The sequence below is a fragment of the Crinia signifera genome, chromosome 1 (assembly GCF_055691185.1).
Source record: "Crinia signifera chromosome 1, ASM5569118v1, whole genome shotgun sequence".
NCBI lineage: Eukaryota > Metazoa > Chordata > Amphibia > Anura > Myobatrachidae > Crinia > Crinia signifera.
The window spans coordinates 94,554,021-94,575,952 of record NC_139217.1 but is presented as its reverse complement, the minus strand read 5'-3'; the positions used below and the strand labels follow the sequence as shown (position 1 = coordinate 94,575,952).

General features: G+C 42.7%; 1 protein-coding gene across 1 annotated transcript in view; it reads left to right on the top strand.

Annotated features, from left to right (window-relative positions):
• The window catches only part of WWC2 (WW and C2 domain containing 2), a 190,367-nt gene that overhangs the window by 118,858 nt on the left and 49,577 nt on the right, over positions 1-21,932 (top strand). The window contains exons 8-11 of the mRNA XM_083170703.1: positions 7,079-7,152; positions 9,175-9,417; positions 9,594-9,683; positions 19,645-20,234. Of these exons, the coding sequence (XP_083026829.1) occupies positions 7,079-7,152; positions 9,175-9,417; positions 9,594-9,683; positions 19,645-20,234 (997 nt within the window). The remainder of the gene's footprint in view (positions 1-7,078; positions 7,153-9,174; positions 9,418-9,593; positions 9,684-19,644; positions 20,235-21,932) is intronic.

The following is a 21,932-nucleotide window of genomic DNA, read 5'->3' as shown; positions in this document are numbered from 1 at the left end:
CCCCAATGACCCCACATTGACCATGATGTTTTTTTCTACCACACAGCACGAGCCCAAGCACGACAGGCCCGTGAAGAGGCGGAGGCAGCCCTGGGCCAGGAGGAGGCCCAAGACCCGGAGGAGGAGGTGGCGGCAAGGGTGGAGGAGGAGGAAGTGGAGGAGGAGGAGATGGTGGTGGAGGAGGAGGAGGTGCGTGAGGAGGTGGTGGAGGAGGATGTGGAAGCGGAGTTGGTTGCGGAGGAGGAGGTGTTGGTGGCGGAGGAGGAGGTGGAGGAGGAGGTGGTGGTGGTGGTGGTGGAGGAGGAGGAGGAGGAGGTGGAGGAGGAGTTGAAGGAGGAGGTTGTTGTGGCAGAGGAGCTGGCGGAGGAGGGGGCTGAGGAGGCCACGGTTGCCCCGGAGGAGTCGGATGACGATGGGGAGGAGGCGTGCCAGGCCCCGGAATACCAGCAGATCGGTATGTTAACATAATGCATCATTCATGAAGTAGTTGTACTGGTATTTGTTATGTTGCACTGGTGATAAAAAATTTTTGTCCCATACTATTCATATAGACCCCAAAGTGGGTAGCTACAGATACAGGTACGGGTTAGATGGGGTGTCCAAGGCATCCCTTTCATCCAGGACACCTCTGAATTACACCGGTTTGTGGGATGGCTTGGAGCTCCATTTTGACTGCCACATAACCGTTGTAGTTAAACAGGATCCTGGAGTAAAGGGATGAGTGGATCATTTGTGGATTAAATTCACCTGCTGCAAGCGTTGATTATGACCCATCAAATAGTGGAATCTATATTGTTGGTGAATGTTATTTATAAACTATAGGATGTATGCTATAAATGGAGTATGGCCCGGCCTACCTTGGAATGGAGTCAGAAGTTGCCAGTGTCCCAGGAGCCTCCTCTACCTAAACACCCCCTGTAGTTCTGATTGTTTTTTTGCCCTCACAGAATTGTAGGTTGGTTTAGACAGAATTATGATTTTGAGGATGTGTACTGTGCATTCCTGACATTTGCATAACTCCCATGCCACGAACCATCACTGAACTTAGACTGAGCAGATTGTGACAAGTTCTTATTGACGGAGGCCATGACCTGGTTGTCATTGGTTAGTCATGGGTGGGTTGTGACTGAGAAGAAACAATATGACTGTTATGTCTTCTGCAGAGTAAAGGGTATAGGCCAAAAAATACAGTATGTAGTAAATAAGTTAGCATGTATGTATATATGTATGTGTCATATCTATTTATCTATGTGTGTCTCTATCTCTCTACATTCATGGGTCCTCAAACTGCGGCCCTCCAGATGTTGTGAAACTACAAATCCCGCCATGCCTTGCCACAGTTTTAACACTTCCTTATAGCAAAACTGTGGCAAGGCATGCTGGGATTTGTAGTTTCACAACATCTGGAGGGCCGCAGTTTGAGGACCCATGCAGTCTACATAGATATATATATATATATATATACACACATGTCACCTAGCATTTGTGCAATTTATGTCGCAGTATGTGAAATGTATGCAAGAATAACATGACTAATTTTTGCCCCTTTGACATGCCCACAGATGACACCACACCGGCAGGTGAGGGGGTGCGTGGGGCCCTCCTGCGAGCGGAGCACCATCTGAGGCTCCTTCAAGCAGACCTGCAGGACCTCAAAGACCTGCTTATTTAATTTATAATTTTATATTTTTTTATTTATGTTAATTGTCTGGTTAAATAAATTCTTTATGCAAGTTCACAGTTGTTGGTTTTATTTGCACTTTAAATAGTATATGTGTAGATTGGTTATAATCTTTTACACAGGGTGTAATACAAACCATTGCACTTACATTGCTGTAAGGGTTAATGTGTGCAATGCATGTGTTAGGCATGCTTGTAAGGATATATTGGAATCTAATTGATTCCAATTCCAAATAAGCAGTTTTTTATGAGGATAGGTAATTGAATAAGTGGGTCATGTGATGTATTGCAGAAGATACTTCATAGTGGGTTGTTTGGCGTAAATACTCCGCTTACGTGCGGTAGCACCGCTTGGCTCCCGTTCGGATGCGGTATTCCCGAGCATACTCTGTAATACTCTGTAATACCGTGCCGAATCGGAGTGTTTCTCCCGCACACGCATGCTTTGTATGTCGTCCGTAAACACGCCCTGTTCTTAAAGAGTGAGTCCGTCCGAATGCGGAGGACACGTGGGCGTTTCTACGGACGATGGCCGCATGCGGCAAAACACCGTGGCGTGCTGACCGCTCCGTAAGAATGCGGGAATTTCCGCACAGATCAGAATAAAGGCCCGTGAGAGGATGGCGAGGATCCCCTTAAACCACCGCATTATGTGGCCAGTTTTAATGGTCACACTCACCATTTTCACTTAGCTGAAGGGAACCAGCGTGTTGGAAACTGCGAGTGAAAGGGAGGGAGTTGAATACTATGACAGCACTGCACGCCGTATAGCTCGCCGTCGGGGCATTGAATATCCCTATTAGTCTTAATATTTAAAATTAAAATAGTTTGCATGTGACTATCAGTTAAGTATTTGCATTATCCACATTAATGATCTATATAGAGTGGTTAGGGGGGTTCAGGTGTGTTTAGCCAGTGAAAAGCCGATCATCCTCATTACCAATCCTCCATCCAGTGATGGAGTACTTGCAAAAGAACACTCCCCCCTGATAAGCGTAGATGAGCTGTATCCGGGTCTGTGAACAATCCCTTACTATATTCTGTTCACAGGTGCCATTCCCACACATTAAATCTTTCCAAGTGAAGCAAGGGTTTTGTAAGAGATGTGGAATATTTATTTACTTGTAGATAATACAATCTCAATGTAATAGTTTATTTTTCTGAACTAGTGTTCTACATGACGATGTTCGCAGCAAACAATATCGGTATCGACTCCGAATCCTAATTTTTCAGCTATTACTTGTATGGAGGCCATACCTGCCATTTTAAAGGCTGCAAAGCATACGTATTAAGCCTTGGTTAGATAGGGGCATATGTATTAAGCCTGGTGAAGTGATAAAGTGGAAGGTGATAACGCAGCAGCCAATTACCTCCTAACGAGCATTTTACAGGCTAGGTTTCAAAAAGGACAATTAGGAGCTGACTGGCTGGTGCGTTATCCCCTTCCACTTTATCACTTCACCAGGCTTAATACATCTGCCTCCTAACTGCCACATTAAAGGTTGTTTGAAAGTTATGAGCTGGCTGGTTGGTAATTTTTCTCTGTCCACTTTATCAACCCTTTATTTCCTCCCATTACATCCTTTTTTTTTGGAAGCGGCAGATGTATTGGCAGGTGGAAAAATTAGATGCAAGAGATCAGGGGGTAAAATGTAATGCAATATTTTTTTTGCCACCTAAAAAAAAAAAATCGCACCACATCACACATGTAATAAGGTGTGGTTTTTTAGTAACAGGAATGTGTGATTTTTGGGGGCCGCATGGTGCATAAATCACCAGCACCAGGCTCTTGGACCGGTCCCGGTTCCAAAAATGCAGGGGATAAAATAATGCAGTCAACCAAATTTATGCCAAAAATGCCATACCCGGGGGAAAGTTTTTATATAAGCTCCACCGGCCCGAAGCATTAGCACCCTAACTGGTCAACCTTGGGGGAGTGGGGACCTCCCAATAAAGCCCCCCCCCCCCCCCCCTCGTCAGGACTTCCTAAGCCAGGGCTGACCAGGTAGGGCTGTGTATGTAAACAGTGTGCTGGTTTGGATTGGTTTCTGTTTTTTTCAACCGCCTTGGTTGCTACATGGACCCAAGAGGACTGGCCTACACTGCAGTAGGTGAGTAAATATTTCACAGGTACCTAATGGATTACGATCAGAGAAGAGGACTGACCTACGAGGGATACATGTATGTATATATGTCCCTAGCAGGCCCTTTAATGTCCTGCATGTAGGGACTTGTGGTTCTCCAATAACTTTTAGTTCCACAGTAGAACACAATGCTATTGCGTCAAATGTTATTTTTTCACAAAAGCGATCAACCTGGCATCCACCGCCCATGGGTGTAAATCACACGCAGTAAGCAGGACATCACGTCTCTACAAAGTCCATATAAAATTGAGACGACCACGTGTAGGTGACCAACAATAAGGAATCCGTGTATTTAATATATTCTGCCATGCCCTCCTCTTCACTCAGGAGTTAATCTACAAAATACAGGGGGACGACATGATCTACTTCTCCACGGAATGAAAGTGAATGCCCTCCTGTCACAGGGAGACATGTCATCTGCTATGCCGCATATCTAATCCGGTTATAGCTCAGCCCAGTATTCCTTCATTTAGCTGTGTTCTATAAATTTCTTCTCATGCTGCCAAACTATGGCGGCGTCTCTCCATCCTTATTATTTTCATAACCTCTTTTAGAAATTTCTTGACTTTTGCCTGGCGCTGCTAGAGCACATTGCTTATTTTTTTTTTCCTTTTTTATTCCGGTCTTAAAATTTTCATTGAAATCTCCAGTCAAATGCAGGTCAAGCATGCTGCTAATCTGATGCTGCACTGTGTGTTTTCATCACCTGCTTATATATATATATTTTTCCACCCTTCCCAGCAAACCCTGCGCTCATTAAATGTAGATGTTTCCTCTTTGCTTTCAAGAAGGCTTTAGTTTTATCATGAAACCATATTAATGCATGCAAAGTCAGGTGGGTTAGCACATTTTAGCTCCATTATCCAAAACATAATCCTTATCGAGAGCAGTGGGTGCCTGGTATATATTATAAATAAATGTAATCTTATCCACAACTGGTTAGTTATCTAGCTTCAAACCAGCACACCAGAAATGCAGTAAAAGAGGAACTTTAGTTGACATCACAGAATATAAAGTACTAGTTACCATCCTGTCAAAATGAAGGAACAACTTAACAGTCGTGGCTCTCTACACCCGAACCGAACAACCCTTTATTTGCTCCGTCATATGCCATCTAGTGGCTGCAGCATGCAAAACACTTGAATTCCCCCCATAGAGGTGAGAAGCAGCGTTAGCCTATTATTATATGGGCTTAGTCCTCTGAACCAGCCCATGCCATCGTGCTGTAGAACCTGACAGTAGTTACAGATCTTGCCGCACCTTCTTCAGGGGATCTGTGCTGAAACGGGTATGGATCATGGGGTCGACACGCAATGGGTTGACCACTGAAGGTTGACACGCATCAAGGTTGACATGGGGTTAAGTTGACAGGGTCATTAGGTTGATGCAAGCATTAGGTCGACAGTCAAAAGGTCGACATGGGGTTTTTCACTTTTTTTGTCCTGGATGCCGACATTAAATGTGTCCTCTAGCTCGCTTGCCATGCTTTGTGTACACAATTTTATTTTCCCACCACGCCCTAGTGGATGGTAGGGCATGAAATACTACCAGTCACCTAAAAAATAAAACGGTGAAAAACCCATGTCAACCTGATGCATGTGTCGACCTAATGTCCCTGCTGACCTAACCCATGTAGATCTTCAGACATGTCTACCTTCACGCATGTCGACCTTCAGTGGTCGACCCAATGCATGTCGACTTGTGACCGTATACTGCTGATACTGCTGCTGCCAGGTTCTACATCCCTATGACACAGGCTGGTTCCGATAAGTAATACTTGATGTAAAAAAAATGTGCACATTTGAGTCATAGATTTTTCAAGGGCACTTCCCTACTGTAGCCGATACTGTCCTAAATCCTAGGTAATTATGAATGTAAAGCACCTAGTGGCAGCTGTAACTTCTGCACTTCGTATAGCCTTTTGTTAGGTACTTGCAGCCATAGACAGTCATTTTCTTGTTTTATTGATTTGTTTATTTGCTTCTATCATGTGCTGGCAATGACGACAGCTGTGTCCTATGTCATTTGAAACAGCAAGAATACCATGTGTTGTATTATTTCTCCAGGATCCTGCATCACACTACCAAGCCCATTCTACTCTGTTATTTATGAGTAGAGCCCAGACAATATGACCTAGATGTAGAAATGCACCTGTACCCAAGATGGTGATAACAGCGTTGTGCAGTGTTTTATTGTTTATGAATTTCCATTTTTATATCTCCATCATATCATTCATATATATATATATCTATATCATATTTTAACTAATTGGTTTACAGCGAGGTTAGGTGGGAAAATAAACGATGTTATAAAGTAACTTTTAGGAAAGGAAAAAAGTTGCGGGGCAGTTTGTGGATGGCTTTAATGATAAAATGCACTAGTTTATAATTTTACATAAGAAATTACCTATAACACTAAGATGTACTTTGAAAAGTGATAAAATGGAGAGTGATAAACTGCCAGCTCGTAACTGCCATGTCACAGGCTGGGTTTGAAAAATGACAGGTAGGAGCTGATTGGTTGGTGGTGTATCACGCTCCATTTTATCACTTTACAAGGCTTGGCACATCTCACCCTAAGGGCGGGACGCACTTAAAGGAAAATGAGGTAATAACCCTTTTTTCAGGGTTTTTACTGGATGTCCGAATGCATGAAAGCCCCTCCAGTCGTGGAGGGTGACACCAGCAAAAGCTGGCGATTTCCCTATAGAAGCTTAAGATCCTGAAGCCTAGCGATGTGTGGCGGGAGGCAGCGGCGTACTATAGTGCATACTGCCCCAAGGGGTAAATATACTAAAGCTTCTAAAAATGGTGACGTTGCCCATAGCAAGCAATCAGATTAGGTCTTTCATTTCTCTATTACATACTAGAAAATGAAAGATCTGATTCTTTGCTATGGGCACCTTCAACTCTTTTCACTTCTAGATAGTTTAGTAAAGTGATTTAAGAAATCCACAAAACATGACCTATAAGTTGTACTTGAGGACATTTTAGTAAATTTATAGCGTCACCATTGAAAAATGGCATGTAAAGCAAAATTAATTGATGTATAAAATCTATCTAAAAGGGTTTAGTGACCTATTCAAGTATAAAAAAAAAACTAGAACACTCCAATGCACCTTTTTAATTCATACAGATTTTTTATTGTTTTCAATGTCCTAATTTACATTGACAAAATCATAAATCAATTTGCATGTACATTCATTATGTAGTATATAGGTATTATCCTAATTTAGCTTTTTTTTTCTCACCCAGATTGGAATGAGAAACAGATCAAACCTGGCAGAAAAGGTTAGGCTGAGCCTGCAGTATGAAGAGGCGAAGAGAAGGTACTGTTATCATAAGCAAAGCTGAGAGTTGTGTTAGCAGAGAGAAAACTGGTTATTTGGGGACCTCTAGTGGCCATTTTGAAGAGTGACACTGTTATTTGGTCCCTATGCTTTTATTGATACCCCTTTCAGACATACGCAAACATCCTGGGATTTTTCACATGAACGCGAATAATCCTAGGTCTGAAAGACTATTCCCGGGATTTTCATCAACTAAAATTCTGTGTCCCGCGCACTCAATTTTAAATAAAAAAATATCAGGATACCGTCTGAGGAAAATTATAGGTTTTTGAAATATGAAATGTAGTGACTGGGTAAGATTCTGTGATGTGGATTTGACAAAAAATATAGGTGAGGTGCAGAGAGGATACAATGAGTAGAGAAGTTGAGTGGGTGGGATGTAGGGTGTAAGTCACACTTTTAAAATACGGCTCATGTCCGACCCCAAAGCTAGATGTCTAGCTTGTCCTGATCTGCAGGACAAGCTAGACAATAGCCGCAAGTGTATGAGTGCTATAAATTACTTTAGTAAAACATAATTGAGAGCATGGAGATACAAATTTAAATGAATGGCGCAGAAATCTGTTCTGTGTGTAACTGATGAGTTTGTGAAGAGTCCAAATACAATACATGAAAAAATATTTTGACACTGTGTAGAACACATTAGAGTTTCTGACTTTAAATGAATTATTTTGTCATCTCCATTAAAGTCTTCTACTCCAACAGTCCTGGGTAGAAAACACTGATCATTTTGGTTCACAAGTGCATTTCCAATCGTTGTTGTGGTCTCTGTATCGTTATTATTTTTGGGGGGCAAAACTTTTTTTTGTGGGTGGAGTTCACCATAAATTGCATGTCTCAGGTCTTCCCGTACAGATTAAATATCAGTTTTATAGCAGAAGTTAAAAAACAAATGAAACAGCCAGCATTGGATAAGTGCATATATGACCTACTTGCACCATATAACTAGCATTTAACGAATATCTACCATCTCACAGTGTATACAACCAATATTCCGCCTATTGTTCTGTAGGACCTGGTAACATAGGTGTGATGCAGTGACGTGGCAGATTGAATATTGGTTCTGCCCACGATACTTGTGCCGCTACTGCGAGTAGGTAACATGTACAGTAAACTTAAGGTGGATACACATGCAATATTGACTATGTAATACAGGTTGCACACTCTATAGTCAAAATTGTGCTGCCTGCACAGTCATTTTTTACTTATGATACCAACCGTGAGGTGACATTGGCATCGCAGGCTGTGTACACACGGTGCACTGTGTACTATGTTTTCTACTAGTATGGACTGGAAAACAGTCTGAAATGAATCACTCAGCAATGGGCTTTTACGATTCTCTGGTTCTGAATGAAAAAATAATAATAATAATTAAAGAGCCATTGTGTTAAACCCCACAGAAACGTAAACACAGATGTTTGCACCGTAACAAGAAAATGTCCAACATGAAGAAAAATCGGAGGAATTGTAATTTTTTGCAAATGGGGAAAAAATTGCATTCATTGTTGGAAGTGTGCAGTGGTTCCCACTTATCAAAGTACATAACAGCAGATCTGAGGTGTGGGAGCAGATGTTATAAATATCTAGTAATACTCTAGCCATCTGCAAGGCGTATGGTGTTTACTGCGTTAACAGGTTTATAATCACTGCAATCAATTTGTGTCGCACATATCTGATCAGTAGGCTACAACGCAGTGATGTCATTAATAAAAATTACAGTACCATGGTTGCTTCTTCCCTTTTATTGAATGTTCCTAAACTTAGTTATTTAGAAGCATGAATCACAGATGCAAATACTGGTTTTGAATAAATGTAGGACTTTCTTACTATTCTTTTTGAACCTACATCTATGGAGCAGGGTATTTTGTGTCTGTGTGTGTTTTAACGCTTTGAGTGCCAAGTGAATTTTTCAAAATAATGACCTTTAATGTTTACCTTATATAGGAAATATATTTATTATACTGTTATCCAAACCATCATCATCATCATCTTCTATTGCAGCATGGCCAACTTAAAGATCGAGCTCGCAAAGTTGGACAGTGAGGCCTGGCCTGGAGCGCTGGACATAGAGAAAGAAAAGCTTCTGTTAATTAATGAGAAAGAGGAACTTCTGAAGGAACTTCAGTTTGTGACAACACGAAAACGCACTCAGGACGAGATGGAGCAGCTGGAATCAGAGAGGAGGCGGCTAGAAGAGGACCTCCTGTCTGTGAAAAGCACTCCCAGCCAAGCACTTGCCGAGAGGTATGTAGTTCTCCTGACACCGCGGTCTCGTGCTTCCACACTCTTCTCCTCATTGGTCAATGCTGGAATCTGTGCAGTGCAACGTAATTCTCTTACACTTTGCAAAATGTTGAAAGTCCATAAAACCTTCAGAATTATTGGGAGCTTTGTGTCTGAACAGTGTGTATTTCATGCAGGTTAAAACTTCAAGAGAAAAAGAAGGAGCTGGTGAAGAAGTTAGAAGAAACCACAAAACTGGCCACGTATTTGCATTCAGAACTAAAAAGGTAAGTCAGAGACCTGCAGGCAATTAAAGGCACACCCGGCTCACTGATGCCACGTTCTGTGCAGAGTTTTAGCTAAGACTTGTTCTGCGTGTCCCGTAAGGTTTCCTGGTGTATGATCACAATGTGCTCTGCATATATATATATATATATATATATATATATATATATATATATATATATATATATATATATATGTATGTATTTATATGTGTTATTGTAGGCCCACTTTGGAGTTCACAGCCTAGGGGGAAATTTACTTAGATGATCTATTATCTTCTAGAAGATGCTAAATAAATAAGCAGTAGATTCTGATTGGTTGCCCATGTGAAATAGAACTCCCATGTTAGTAAATCCCCAATCCCCCCCCCCCGACAAAAAATGGCACAAGTTCATATATTAAATATCTGTGCCCTTGCAGTAAATTACCATAATGAAAGTGATGACTTCTTTTTAATGCCTCAGGCGATATGAAACAGGGAAATGTTGAATCTGATAAGAACATTTTCCCTGTTTTATTCATCTGGAATGCTGGTGTTATACACGCTGTCTTCACATGTTCAGATTCTTCTTATGTCCTGGAAGCAGGAGTCTGCGGGGATGCCGCTACTGCCGCTCGTGTTGTCTCTCGTTTATTTCATTGTGATACAAATCGCAGAAGTGGGGCTCACTCTCAGCTGCATGGCGCCATTATTTGCTATAATTGTATTAGTATAAATGATGATGAGTCAGCATTGGAGAAAACATTTAAGTATTGGTGTGCAATTATGTGCTAAAGGAGAAATATATATATATATATTTTCTAGTTTTGCTCCTATTTGTGGATCTGTCTCATGCCCCTTTCAGACTGCAGTTAAAAAACGGTATTTTGCCGATTTTTAACCGTTTTAAACCGGTAATGAAAACGGTAAACGGTCTGAAAGGTGCACAACCACTTTACCGTTTTAAAAAAGCAGGTTTTTTAAAACGGTTAAAATGGAGGGTCCTACCCGTTTCAGACCCGGTATTTTGGCATCAAAATCGGGTCTGAAACGGTGTTTGTGACCCAGCGCAGTGAATATTTAATGAGTGCTCATTCTTATAAGAAAAGTGACTTTTGGAAAATGGCTGCTCCCATACGAAAGACAGTTTTTTTAAACAGGCTTTCCTATGGGGCAGCCATTTTCCGAAAGACACTTTTTTTTTTACAAGTGCAATGCATCCGTCCATACTGCCGGGATCCTCAACGCGTCGCAGGAGGTACCGGCTGCACGGGGGGGGGGGGGGATTCCTTAAAAACATTGGGGGGGGGTTCCTTTAACACATGGGGGGGGGTTGTGTGTGTGTGTTAACCCGCGCGCGCGGGGGGGGGGGGTGCGCGGTTGTGTGTGTGTGTGTGTGTGTGTGTGTGTCACGGGGGGCGCGGTTGTGTGTGTGCTAACCCGGGGGGGTTGTGTGTGTTAACCCGCGGGGGGGCGGGCACTGAAGACCGCACTGGCTTTGACCCTGTATTTGGAAAGCTTCCAAAAACGGGTCTGCCAGTGTAAAAAAAACTCCACTTAAACGGTAATATACCGTTTAAGAGATGCAGTGTAAAAGGGGTTTTACCTGGCAGACCCGTTTTTGGAAACGTTTTCAAATACAGGGTCAAAGCCAGTTATGCGGTCTGAAAGCAGCATAAGAGATGTACAAAAATCCGCATGCTGCTGCTTATGACTGTGCTTCTTGCGCAGTAATGTCTCCGACGTCTTAAGCTGGGTACTCATTAAATTATATCAGTTTTGATTTTCCCTTGAACTGCCTGTATTGGACAAATTATATAGTGCATACATAGGAGCATGCTAAATTTGAGGAGATAGTCCAGATTTGCCTTCTTGTACAGATATGAGTGTTAACGGCCCACGGAAATATGCATCACTAATGAGATTGTGCTTACACACACAGATATTGTTAACAATGTCTTTATCATGCATATAGTTTAAATGAATCGCATAATGTATACTTCCTATGGCCGTCCAGTGCAGCCATAGGGTTAATGAGGCGGCTTGTGTTTGACAGACATGCGCCCGATGGCGTATTAGAGGCCCCTCCAGTGGTCATTGCCGTGCAAAGCCCGGTGGCTGCCACATTTGCATATAATTGAACAGCTGTGGCTTCATTTGTGTACATCTCTGAACCAGGCCCTGTGTTCTAAATAGACCTGCGTGCAGAAAAGTATCTCAAGTAATCAAACAATGTCAATTGTTTTACCACTTTAAGACTTTATATGTTCACGTTGTCTGCAAGACAAGTTTTTAGGAACATTACCTAGATGCAATTTGCTATAAAACTATTCAATGTAATTAACATTTTGCTCTAATAGACTAATAATGATTCATTCTGTGGGCTTCTTAATGTATAAAGCAAAATAAACAAATTGATAATGTTTGCAGAGCTAATTAGGTCTGACAAACATCTTCATTACAGGCTGAAAAATCACCGGAGCCTTGTCAATAAGATTTGTTTTATCTTGTTAAGTGTTCCTTATAGCGCTGTTCATTTGGGACCGTGTTTTAATGCTACAGAGAGAGTATACTAGCAAAAATATGCTGGAATACTCACAAATATAAATTGTGTCAAATTGTTCACAACTGAGAAAGTGCTAATTGTTACAAGAAAATAACTCTGAAGCCATTTACACGTTGGTGTTAAAAAGTATGCTACTTCAGGCTTGCCTACCCTCCCGAAATTGCCGGGAGGCTTCCGAAAATCGGGTCCCCCTCCCGGCTCCCCGGGTAGTGGGCAGTCCTCCTGCATTGGGCAGGCAGTCCCCGCACAACCCTTCCCTGCTATTACCGGCTGTCACGGGTCCACGGGGAGGGGCGGGGCTAAAATCACGCAAATCGTGTCATTTTAGCCCCTCACCCAATTCGCGGACCCAAATTACGTTATTTGACTGTCATGGGGTGGGGCTTGATGACGCTTGCCCGTCCCGCCCCTCTGACATGCTGCTGTTGGGTCTCCTCTCCGGGCTTCTCCCGGAGAGGAGAAGAAAAAAGTCTGCAAGTATGTGCTACTTGCATTTTATGTTGCTCGGAAAAGCATGCAACCAGCTTTAGGGATGGTCTCCTATCCACTACTGCTTGTGCATGAGGACAAGAGCTGCCATGTCACATAAGAATCTCCTAGATATACCGCATGTTCCATCCATCCACCCTGGCTTAAGAGCTGGTTACACATAGTATATCTAAAGTAGTGTTCATTCTAGCACCCGCCATATTTGAAAACCCATGCAGTTCCTCTTCCCTGCCTGGGTGTCGCTGTCTGCTGAAGTGCTTCTAGCACAGTGTGGTCTGTATATCAGTACTGATATGCAAACCAGACGTGTGCTAGAAACACCACAGCAGACAGCGACACCCCAGGCAGGGAAGAGGAACTGTATGGGCTTTCAAATATGGCGGGCTCTAGAATGAACACTATAAAGCTCATCACACAGCACAAAAAGTGTGTACAGCAAGTACTTTTTGTACTAGCTCGCATCACATGTGGTACAATGCACAAGCTGCTGTAGCACATCACATGCTCTTTGTACTAGACGCGATGCGATTTAATACAAAATGTACAGAGAACATCGCTCCATGTATGGGCACTATTATACCCCCTGCAGACAGAAAACGAAGTTACCGGGTGAAGCAGTTCTACCCAGTAATTTCCGGAATTGAGCAGGGTCGAGGACGCGGGATTTACAACCCGGGTTGTCCCTTTCACACAGAAGAAACACCTGTGTTGTTCAGCAAATTACCGGTAGAAATTTTCAACCGGGTAAGTTGTTCTTCTGTGTGAAGGGGGTCAGGCTGCTCTCTGCAAAATGACCCGGCATTTGAAATGCTGTGCATTTGTCGGGATTTTCAAACTTTTCTGTCTGAAAGGAGTATTAGAAATGAAGCACAAATCGTTCAGTGCAGTGGCGTAAGTTTGCCCCAGTCGCCCGGAGGCATGATAAATGCTAGCGCCCCCCCCCATATATATATATATATATATATATATATATATATATATATATATATATATATATATATATATAGGGAAAAGAGGTTCAGAGTGCGCTATCAGAAATTATTAGACAATTTGTAAATTACATATAATTTAATAAAAGGTGCCTAATTCAAGGCGACATATAAAACAAAAGCACTTTTTACAGCATGTAATGATCAGTTCTCAGTTATTTGTGTTGTTCTTTTGGTGAAGCAGGCCCAACGCGTTTCGTCAGAAAAGTGACTTCATCAGGGGCTTATAAGCAGAGAACTTTAACAACCAAATGGCACTTTATGTAGGCTAAAAGAGTTTTACAGGATTTCCGAGGTAGTTCCGTAGTGCATACCATTACAATACATATAAATTTACATAGGTAGAAATGATCCGACCAGATCAGTGGGGATAAAGAACTGCCCCAGACCCGAATAAAATCTTAATAAAAGATTTAGGCTCCGCAACAATATTTGCCCATATAAAACAGGACAACAGGATGTGTACTCTCTAGAAGTGTGCCGTTAAAACACATATATACTATTCAGAAATTTAATAGCACAGACCTATAAGGTCGGACCCGGTTGGCGGGGATGAGACTCTGCTCAAAACTGATACGGTCAGACTAAAGGATTTAATTCCACAATAAAAAATCGCCCATATGGGTCAGGATAACCGGATGTGTACTCTCTGGAGTCCAGAACTGGATTCAGTTCTGGACTCCAGAGAGTACACATCCGGTTATCCTGACCCATATGGGCGATTTTTTATTGTGGAATTAAATCCTTTAGTCTGACCGTATCAGTTTTGAGCAGAGTCTCATCCCCGCCAACCGGGTCCGACCTTATAGGTCTGTGCTATTAAATTTCTGAATAGTATATATGTGTTTTAACGGCACACTTCTAGAGAGTACACATCCTGTTGTCCTGTTTTATATGGGCAAATATTGTTGCGGAGCCTAAATCTTTTATTAAGATTTTATTCGGGTCTGGGGCAGTTCTTTATCCCCACTGATCTGGTTGGATCATTTCTACCTATGTAAATTTATATGTATTGTAATGGTATGCACTACGGAACTACCTCGGAAATCCTGTAAAACTCTTTTAGCCTACATAAAGTGCCATTTGGTTGTTAAAGTTCTCTGCTTATAAGCCCCTGATGAAGTCACTTTTCTGACGAAACGCGTTGGGCCTGCTTCACCAAAAGAACAACACAAATAACTGAGAACTGATCATTACATGCTGTAAAAAGTGCTTTTGTTTTATATGTCGCCTTGAATTAGGCACCTTTTATTAAATTATATGTAATTTACAAATTGTCTAATAATTTCTGATAGCGCACTCTGAACCTCTTTTCCCTATCTCTAAACTAACCGGGGTCCTGTCTAACAGGGGACCCTCAGAGTTGCTGCTAAGCTATTACTGTGCGCGGTTTGGGTATTCTGTATTTCTTTATATATATATATATATATATATATATATATTCTGTAATTCCGCACTCCCAGCCAACAATGTAACAAGTCGCGGTGCTCCTTTAAGGTGACACAATGTGTCCCAATGTATAACAGGGTTGGATATTCCAATAAGGGCACTCACCAGTAAATCATGAAAAGTTTATTCAGGGTACATTACCAATCAGGCATAGTAGTCAGTCTACGTTACGGCCACCAGGTGGCCTTTCTCAAGACAGGTCAGCTTAGACATCCACACAGTACAAGAGTCAGGATACACTGACACACACTCAGCAAGCTCCTTATAAAGCACTCCACTCTAATGTCATCTAGTACAGCTGTGTATGGCTGTACGGGCGCCCTGTGTGTTCATAGCTCGGCACCCCACATGACCACAAGGCAGCTTCTAATAGGCTGTTCAGCGCTGTTAAGGCAAAATTTAAAATGGCCGTGCGTTCCAAACGGCGATGCGGTGCGTTCCACCGTCAGAACTGCTCTTAAAACATATATAGCATCATTATTATACGGCGATTAAGTGATAAAGGTGCTAGTCAGACCCCTCAGGTGGTCTGGCTCACCTTGTGCGCGTCCGCTCAGTGTTTTAAAGGACATAGTTTTATATGCATACACTTTCCAAGATGGCCGTGCGTGTCACCTCAAACGAGGTGCGTTCCAGCAGATATTATACTGCTTGGTGGGAAATATAAAGAGCTGCAGCAGTGTGTGCTAGTTTACAGTTAGGTTAGTCCCAGCAATTTTAACCCAATAATCCAAGTCATAATTTATATTATATATAAAAAAAGGAAAAAGATGAAAAGAAAAAAGCATATTATCATAATAATAATATGGACATGGATATGTCTATATAAGGTCTTGGACCCTCTAATATATCAAAAAACATCTATGTATAAATGCAAGATATTATATTTAAAGTTATAAACTCATATGTGATCCATATTTATATCATTAATAATACTTATACTAATAGTCATCCAGCAGTATTATAACATTGAGTGTCAAAAAAAGAAAAAATAAGAAAACACCATGAGAACAGAATATTTCGTTCTCTAATGCACAAATCTAGTGTGCATTAAACCGCGAGATGTACTTAAGGTCAGTGCCCTCCTTTTCATCACACCGCCACCGATCACCAAAAACTAAAAAAATATTAAAGAAAGCAATTTAATGGATTGTTCTCGTTAAGTCCCCGAGGGGCAACCGTGTCCAGGTCAAAAATCCATTGGGCTTCACGTTGTCTCAGGGTCTTCACTCGATCACCTCCCCTCAGGGGTACGGGGACATGGTCTATTAGCATAGATTTGATGGAAGCCACTTGGTGTCCAAATTCCATGCAATGCTTGGCTACTGGCTTATCTGTTTCTCCCGTATCAAGGGCCAATCGGATGGTGTAGCGATGGTTCGCCATCCGCTCTCGAAAGGAGCGTGTTGTCATGCCTACATAATAGGCTCCACATGGGCATATCAAAATATAAATTACAAACGCCGATGTACAGGTTAGGCGATGTTTTTTGCCTTAACAGCGCTGAACAGCCTATTAGAAGCTGCCTTGTGGTCATGTGGGGTGCCGAGCTATGAACACACAGGGCACCCGTACAGCCATACACAGCTGTACTAGATGACATTAGAGTGGAGTGCTTTATAAGGAGCTTGCTGAGTGTGTGTCAGTGTATCCTGACTCTTGTACTGTGTGGATGTCTAAGCTGACCTGTCTTGAGAAAGGCCACCTGGTGGCCGAAACGTAGACTGACTACTATGCCTGATTGGTAATGTACCCTGAATAAACTTTTCATGATTTACTGGTGAGTGCCCTTATTGGAATATCCAACCCTGTTATATATATATATATATATATATATATATATATATATATGGAACAGAGGGGGCACTTCATATTACCATTTTTATTCTTTAAAAAGAGTAATGATCATTCATAAAAAGTAGGGGTATAGCATAGCACCCATACCAAATCATCCGTCAGCTGTGGACATAATTACCACATGGTTTCAAAAACAATCCCACTGGCACAACTGCTACAGTCAATGATGTTTTATGACCAGCGGGACCTCCAAGTGGCTTTCGCAATGTCCAGCACTGCCAGACGCTGCTGGGTCCCGGTGGCTTCTCAGTAGCCTAGTTAGTAGGGAAGCATCTTGTGTCACTCTGGCCACATACACACCTCTCACTCAGATGCCCACATACACACCACTCACTAAGACGTGCGCACGCACATTCACACCTCTCACTCAGATGCCCACATACACACCTCTTACTCAGATGCCCACATACACACCACTCACTAAGATGTGCGCACGCACATTCACACCTCTCACTCAGACGCCCACATACACACCTCTCACTCATGCATGCACACACATAAACACCTCTCATACAGATGCGTGCATACAACCATAATTAAATGCACACACAAACACCTTATTCACACAGATGCTCACACACATGCCTTATTCACACAGATGCTCACACACACATGCCTTATTCACACAGATGCTCACACACACATGCCTTATTCACACAGATGCTCACACACACATGCCTTATTCACACAGATGCTCACACACACATGCCTTATTCACACAGATGCTCACACACACATGCCTTATTCACACAGATGCTCACACACACATGCCTTATTCACACAGATGCTCACACACACATGCCTTATTCACACAGATGCTCACACACACATGCCTTTTTCACTCAGATGCACACACATACACACAACTTTTACTTAAAAATACACACACACACCTATATTAATTAAACAAAAACAACATTCTAAAAAAAAAAAAAATACACACACTCCACACAAAAATGCTTAAACATCCTATTGCTGCTAACATTTAATACCCCCACCCCACATGTGCCACACACACAGTGCAGCAACAGCGCTGCAGTGCCTACCTGCAGGCTGCAGCGATCTCCCCATAATAGAGCAAAAGTCGTCTCCACACAGTCCGGGACAGCTCTCAGCCTTGGAGGAGCTCCCCCTGGTGTCAGCCAGCTGCCGATTCACACTGTCTGTGTGAAAATGAATACAAGGAGGCAGCTGGCGTGACACAGCTCCTCCGTCTGATGACAAATAAATATTTTCAACTGCGGGGATGGATCGGCGGCCAGTGGGAGGCAATGGAGAAGCGCCCCCTTAAGACAAAAAGCCCGGCGGCAAGCGACTCCATTGCCTCCCGCAGTTCCGCCACTGGTTCAGTGTGTATGCCCCATAGCGATGGCAATGTGTAGCTATCACCAGGCTAGATCATTCAAGCATGCAGTATATATCATCGCCATAGGGCATAAGTGTGAGTATACACCAGGGCTGGGCAACTCCGGCCCTCCAGATGTTGATGATCTACACATCCCAGCATGCCTTGCATCAGTTTCAGCATGGCCACATAGCAAAACTAATGCAAAGCATCCTAGTTCATTAACATCTGGAGGGCCGGTGTTGCCCAGCCCTGGTATACATGCTTGGGCTTTTGTGTAACTTAATGATGGTTTGTGTCAGTGACCAAATGAGTGAAAGCAGCCGTACCAATCCCTCTATGAGAGGATAAATCTGGAACATCATCAGAGATAGAAGTAGCACAGACACCACTATTACTTAAAAATCTGGCAATTATTACTTTTTTTCCAGAAATGAGTCTTGGGACACCATAATTAAGGGAAGCGCAAGGTCCAGACACTGCAAGTGAAAAGACCTTGCTATAAAGGTTCTGCAAATTCACGTTTAAATTGAGCATAATGCTTTAATGTCGCTTAAGTAGACCTGGCTCCACGTTGTGCAGGAAGAGAACGCCTTTAGCCAGAGCCTGGTCATATCCCTTTGTGTGATATCCTTGTGCTCAGTTACTGAGTCAGATTTACTCCTGGCCTGGCTGTGCTTTCTGTCAGCAGTGAGAACCTGCAGTTCTCTTCATTGCTCCGACTGCTCCCTGCTATTTCCGATGCCTTGCTCTGTGCAGCGAGTGTACACCTATATTTATATAGGAAACTCTACTGCACCCTGTAATATTAAGCAGACATTACACTACACCATAGAGCCCTCTGACGGTGGTTTTCAAGGAAATAGCTCCCAGTCTTATAGGGTGAGTAATGTAAATGGAAAAATGTGCTGCTTAGTAACTGATATACAGTAGATATTTTCTTTATATTAGTCTAAACTTTGTAAGCAAAAATCTCATTGGCTTCTCAGGTTATGCCCAACACCTTGAACTTGGGGGTAGGTGTATCAATTCTTCCAAGAGCTATAAAATAGGGAAGTTGCTCAGTCCGCTTCCAATTGACATAAAAAAGGCGCAGTCTTATGAAATGACAGACCTGATATTGGATGCAATGGGCAACTTCTCCATTTTATCTCTCAGAAGTTTGCTACATCTCCCCTTCAGTTGCTAATAGATGTATCATTGTTCATGAATGTTTGCTGCTTCTTTAGCTTCTACTTTGTTGTTCCATATTTGTATGAATTATTGTCATTCTGTATTTTCATTACAGCCTCTCTGCCAGCACCTTGTCGGTCTCCTCGGGGAGCAGCCTTGGCTCTTTAGCTTCTAGCCGTGGCTCCCTCAACACATCCAGCCGGGGTTCTCTCAATTCTCTTAGCTCTACTGACCTTTATTACAATCAAGGAGACCCAGTGTCTGATCTGGACTATCAGTACAAGCTGGACTTCCTGCTACAAGAGAAGGGTGGTTACATTCCATCCGGGCCCATTACAACTATACATGAAAACGAGGTAGTCCATTGCCATGGCAGGACCGAGTATACGAACTTATCCACTGCACAAGATGACCCAATAGAAACCAAACCTCCCAAGTCTGTGACTTCTCTTTCCTCCCTGTCCTCACTGTCATCACTGTCCCCACCTGGCTCCCCCTCAGTACTAGAAGGAGCCTTCTCCTTGTCTACTCAGGACGCTGTTGGTATAGACTTTGAAAGTTGTGAGCTACCTGCAATGTTCTCTGAAATTAGCATCTGTGAAAATCAGCATTTATTGGACTCTGCTATAGAGCTACCCACATCCTTTCCAGAAGAGAAAGGTATAAGGCACGAGGCGCCTACAACATTACACGAAACGAGCGCAGGTAAGGCCTTACTACAGGCTCAATGGTTGTCCACTTCAGTCCAAAATGCAGCTATTGCCAGGACTGATGAAGACTTGAATGTTTTTTTTCTTTGTTGTTAGAATACACCTAAAAGTGATTCACAACTGTGTCCACATTTTTGTATTAATATTTGAAGGCCAGAAGGTTTGTTGTGTCAAGTCAAGGAAGGGATTAGGTCTGTCTGGTTAGGCTGCCCTCTCTAAAAAAAAATAGTCATGACTCTGGTTTGTCTTATTTTATCTTGATTTTTATCCTGATCCGCCCCGTGTGTATAGCCAGGCATGAGCGTTGATGTACGCTCCCACATCATCGCTGACTGCCATTGCTCTTCTGCTGGTATTACCAGCAGATGAGTGATGGAGTGGATGGCTTTCCATAGCGTCCTGCTATGGAAAGCTGTCTACCCCCTGGAAAATCTCTTGGATGGGCAAAAATTGCTCATTGTTTATGCACTAATTGTTTTTCAGCCCAGCATTTTTCCCCATCATTGCTCTGCTTACACGCTGGGAAAAATGCCCAGTGTATATGAACCTTTATGGGGCCTACACAGGGGGCGACGGTAGTAGTGTGCTGAGCAATCTAGTTAAGCGCAGATCGCTGGTGCAGTGCTGTGTGCTGAGCATTGTGTGCTTAGCAATCTGTCACTGCCTGTGTTCTCAATAGAAAGAACATGGGCGATGACTAGATTTTATACCGCATGCAGTATAAATCTGGTTAGGCATTAGTGAAGATTTCTAAGCAATCTAGTCAGATTGCTTACAAAATAGACAAACATTTGCCCTGTGTGTAGGCCCCAGAGGCGTAACTATAGCACCGCAGGGGGGGCGCTGTGCATGTGTGGGCGCCGGGGGGCTGTGGTGCTATAGTTAGCCCCCTCCTGTCCGCCCATCTGCCGCCCGCCAATCCGCCGCCCGCAGCCTTACCTGACTTCACTGGTCCGTCCCGGCTCCCTTGCTGGCTTCATTCTTCTGCTAGTGAGACGGACCACAATAAAATGTCCGCCCCATATAGCAGACAGTTCTCTGAAACTGTCTGCTGTATGGGGGCGGACATTTTGTGTTGGTCCGTCTCACTAGCAGAAGAATGAAGCCAGCAAGGGAGCTGGGACGGGACCAGCAAGACAGGTAAGGCTGCGGGCAGGGGGTGCGGCGGGGGGGGCGCCCAATTCATAGTTACGCCACTGGTATTCCCCATTACCGTAGTTGCTCTCAGATATGTTGAACAATATTCAGTACATAAATTAGATGTAAAGGAACCCATACATTAGGAACCCATGTCCCTGATTAATTTGAAATATTCCTTTTACCCCACCTGGCCATCAACAGATTGGGATATTATGACAATCTGTCACTTATGTTCAGTTGGTTTAATTAAGTTACAGTACTTCCTCCGACTTCTATTGTCCTATTCATTCACCGCTTGAATTTCTGCTAGTTTAGTACATGGTTCAATACATAAGGTCACAGGCAGCCTTTGCATCTTATTAGTGCCCCAAGAATCTTCACGTGGCACTGAAATCATGTGTCCTTTCCAAAGAATGTAGGTAATGCCACTTATTGTATACCTCTAGATATCGTTCGTGCATTTAAAATAAATATATATACCGTGTGTGTATGTATATATATATATATATATATATATATATATATATATATATATATATATATATATATATAT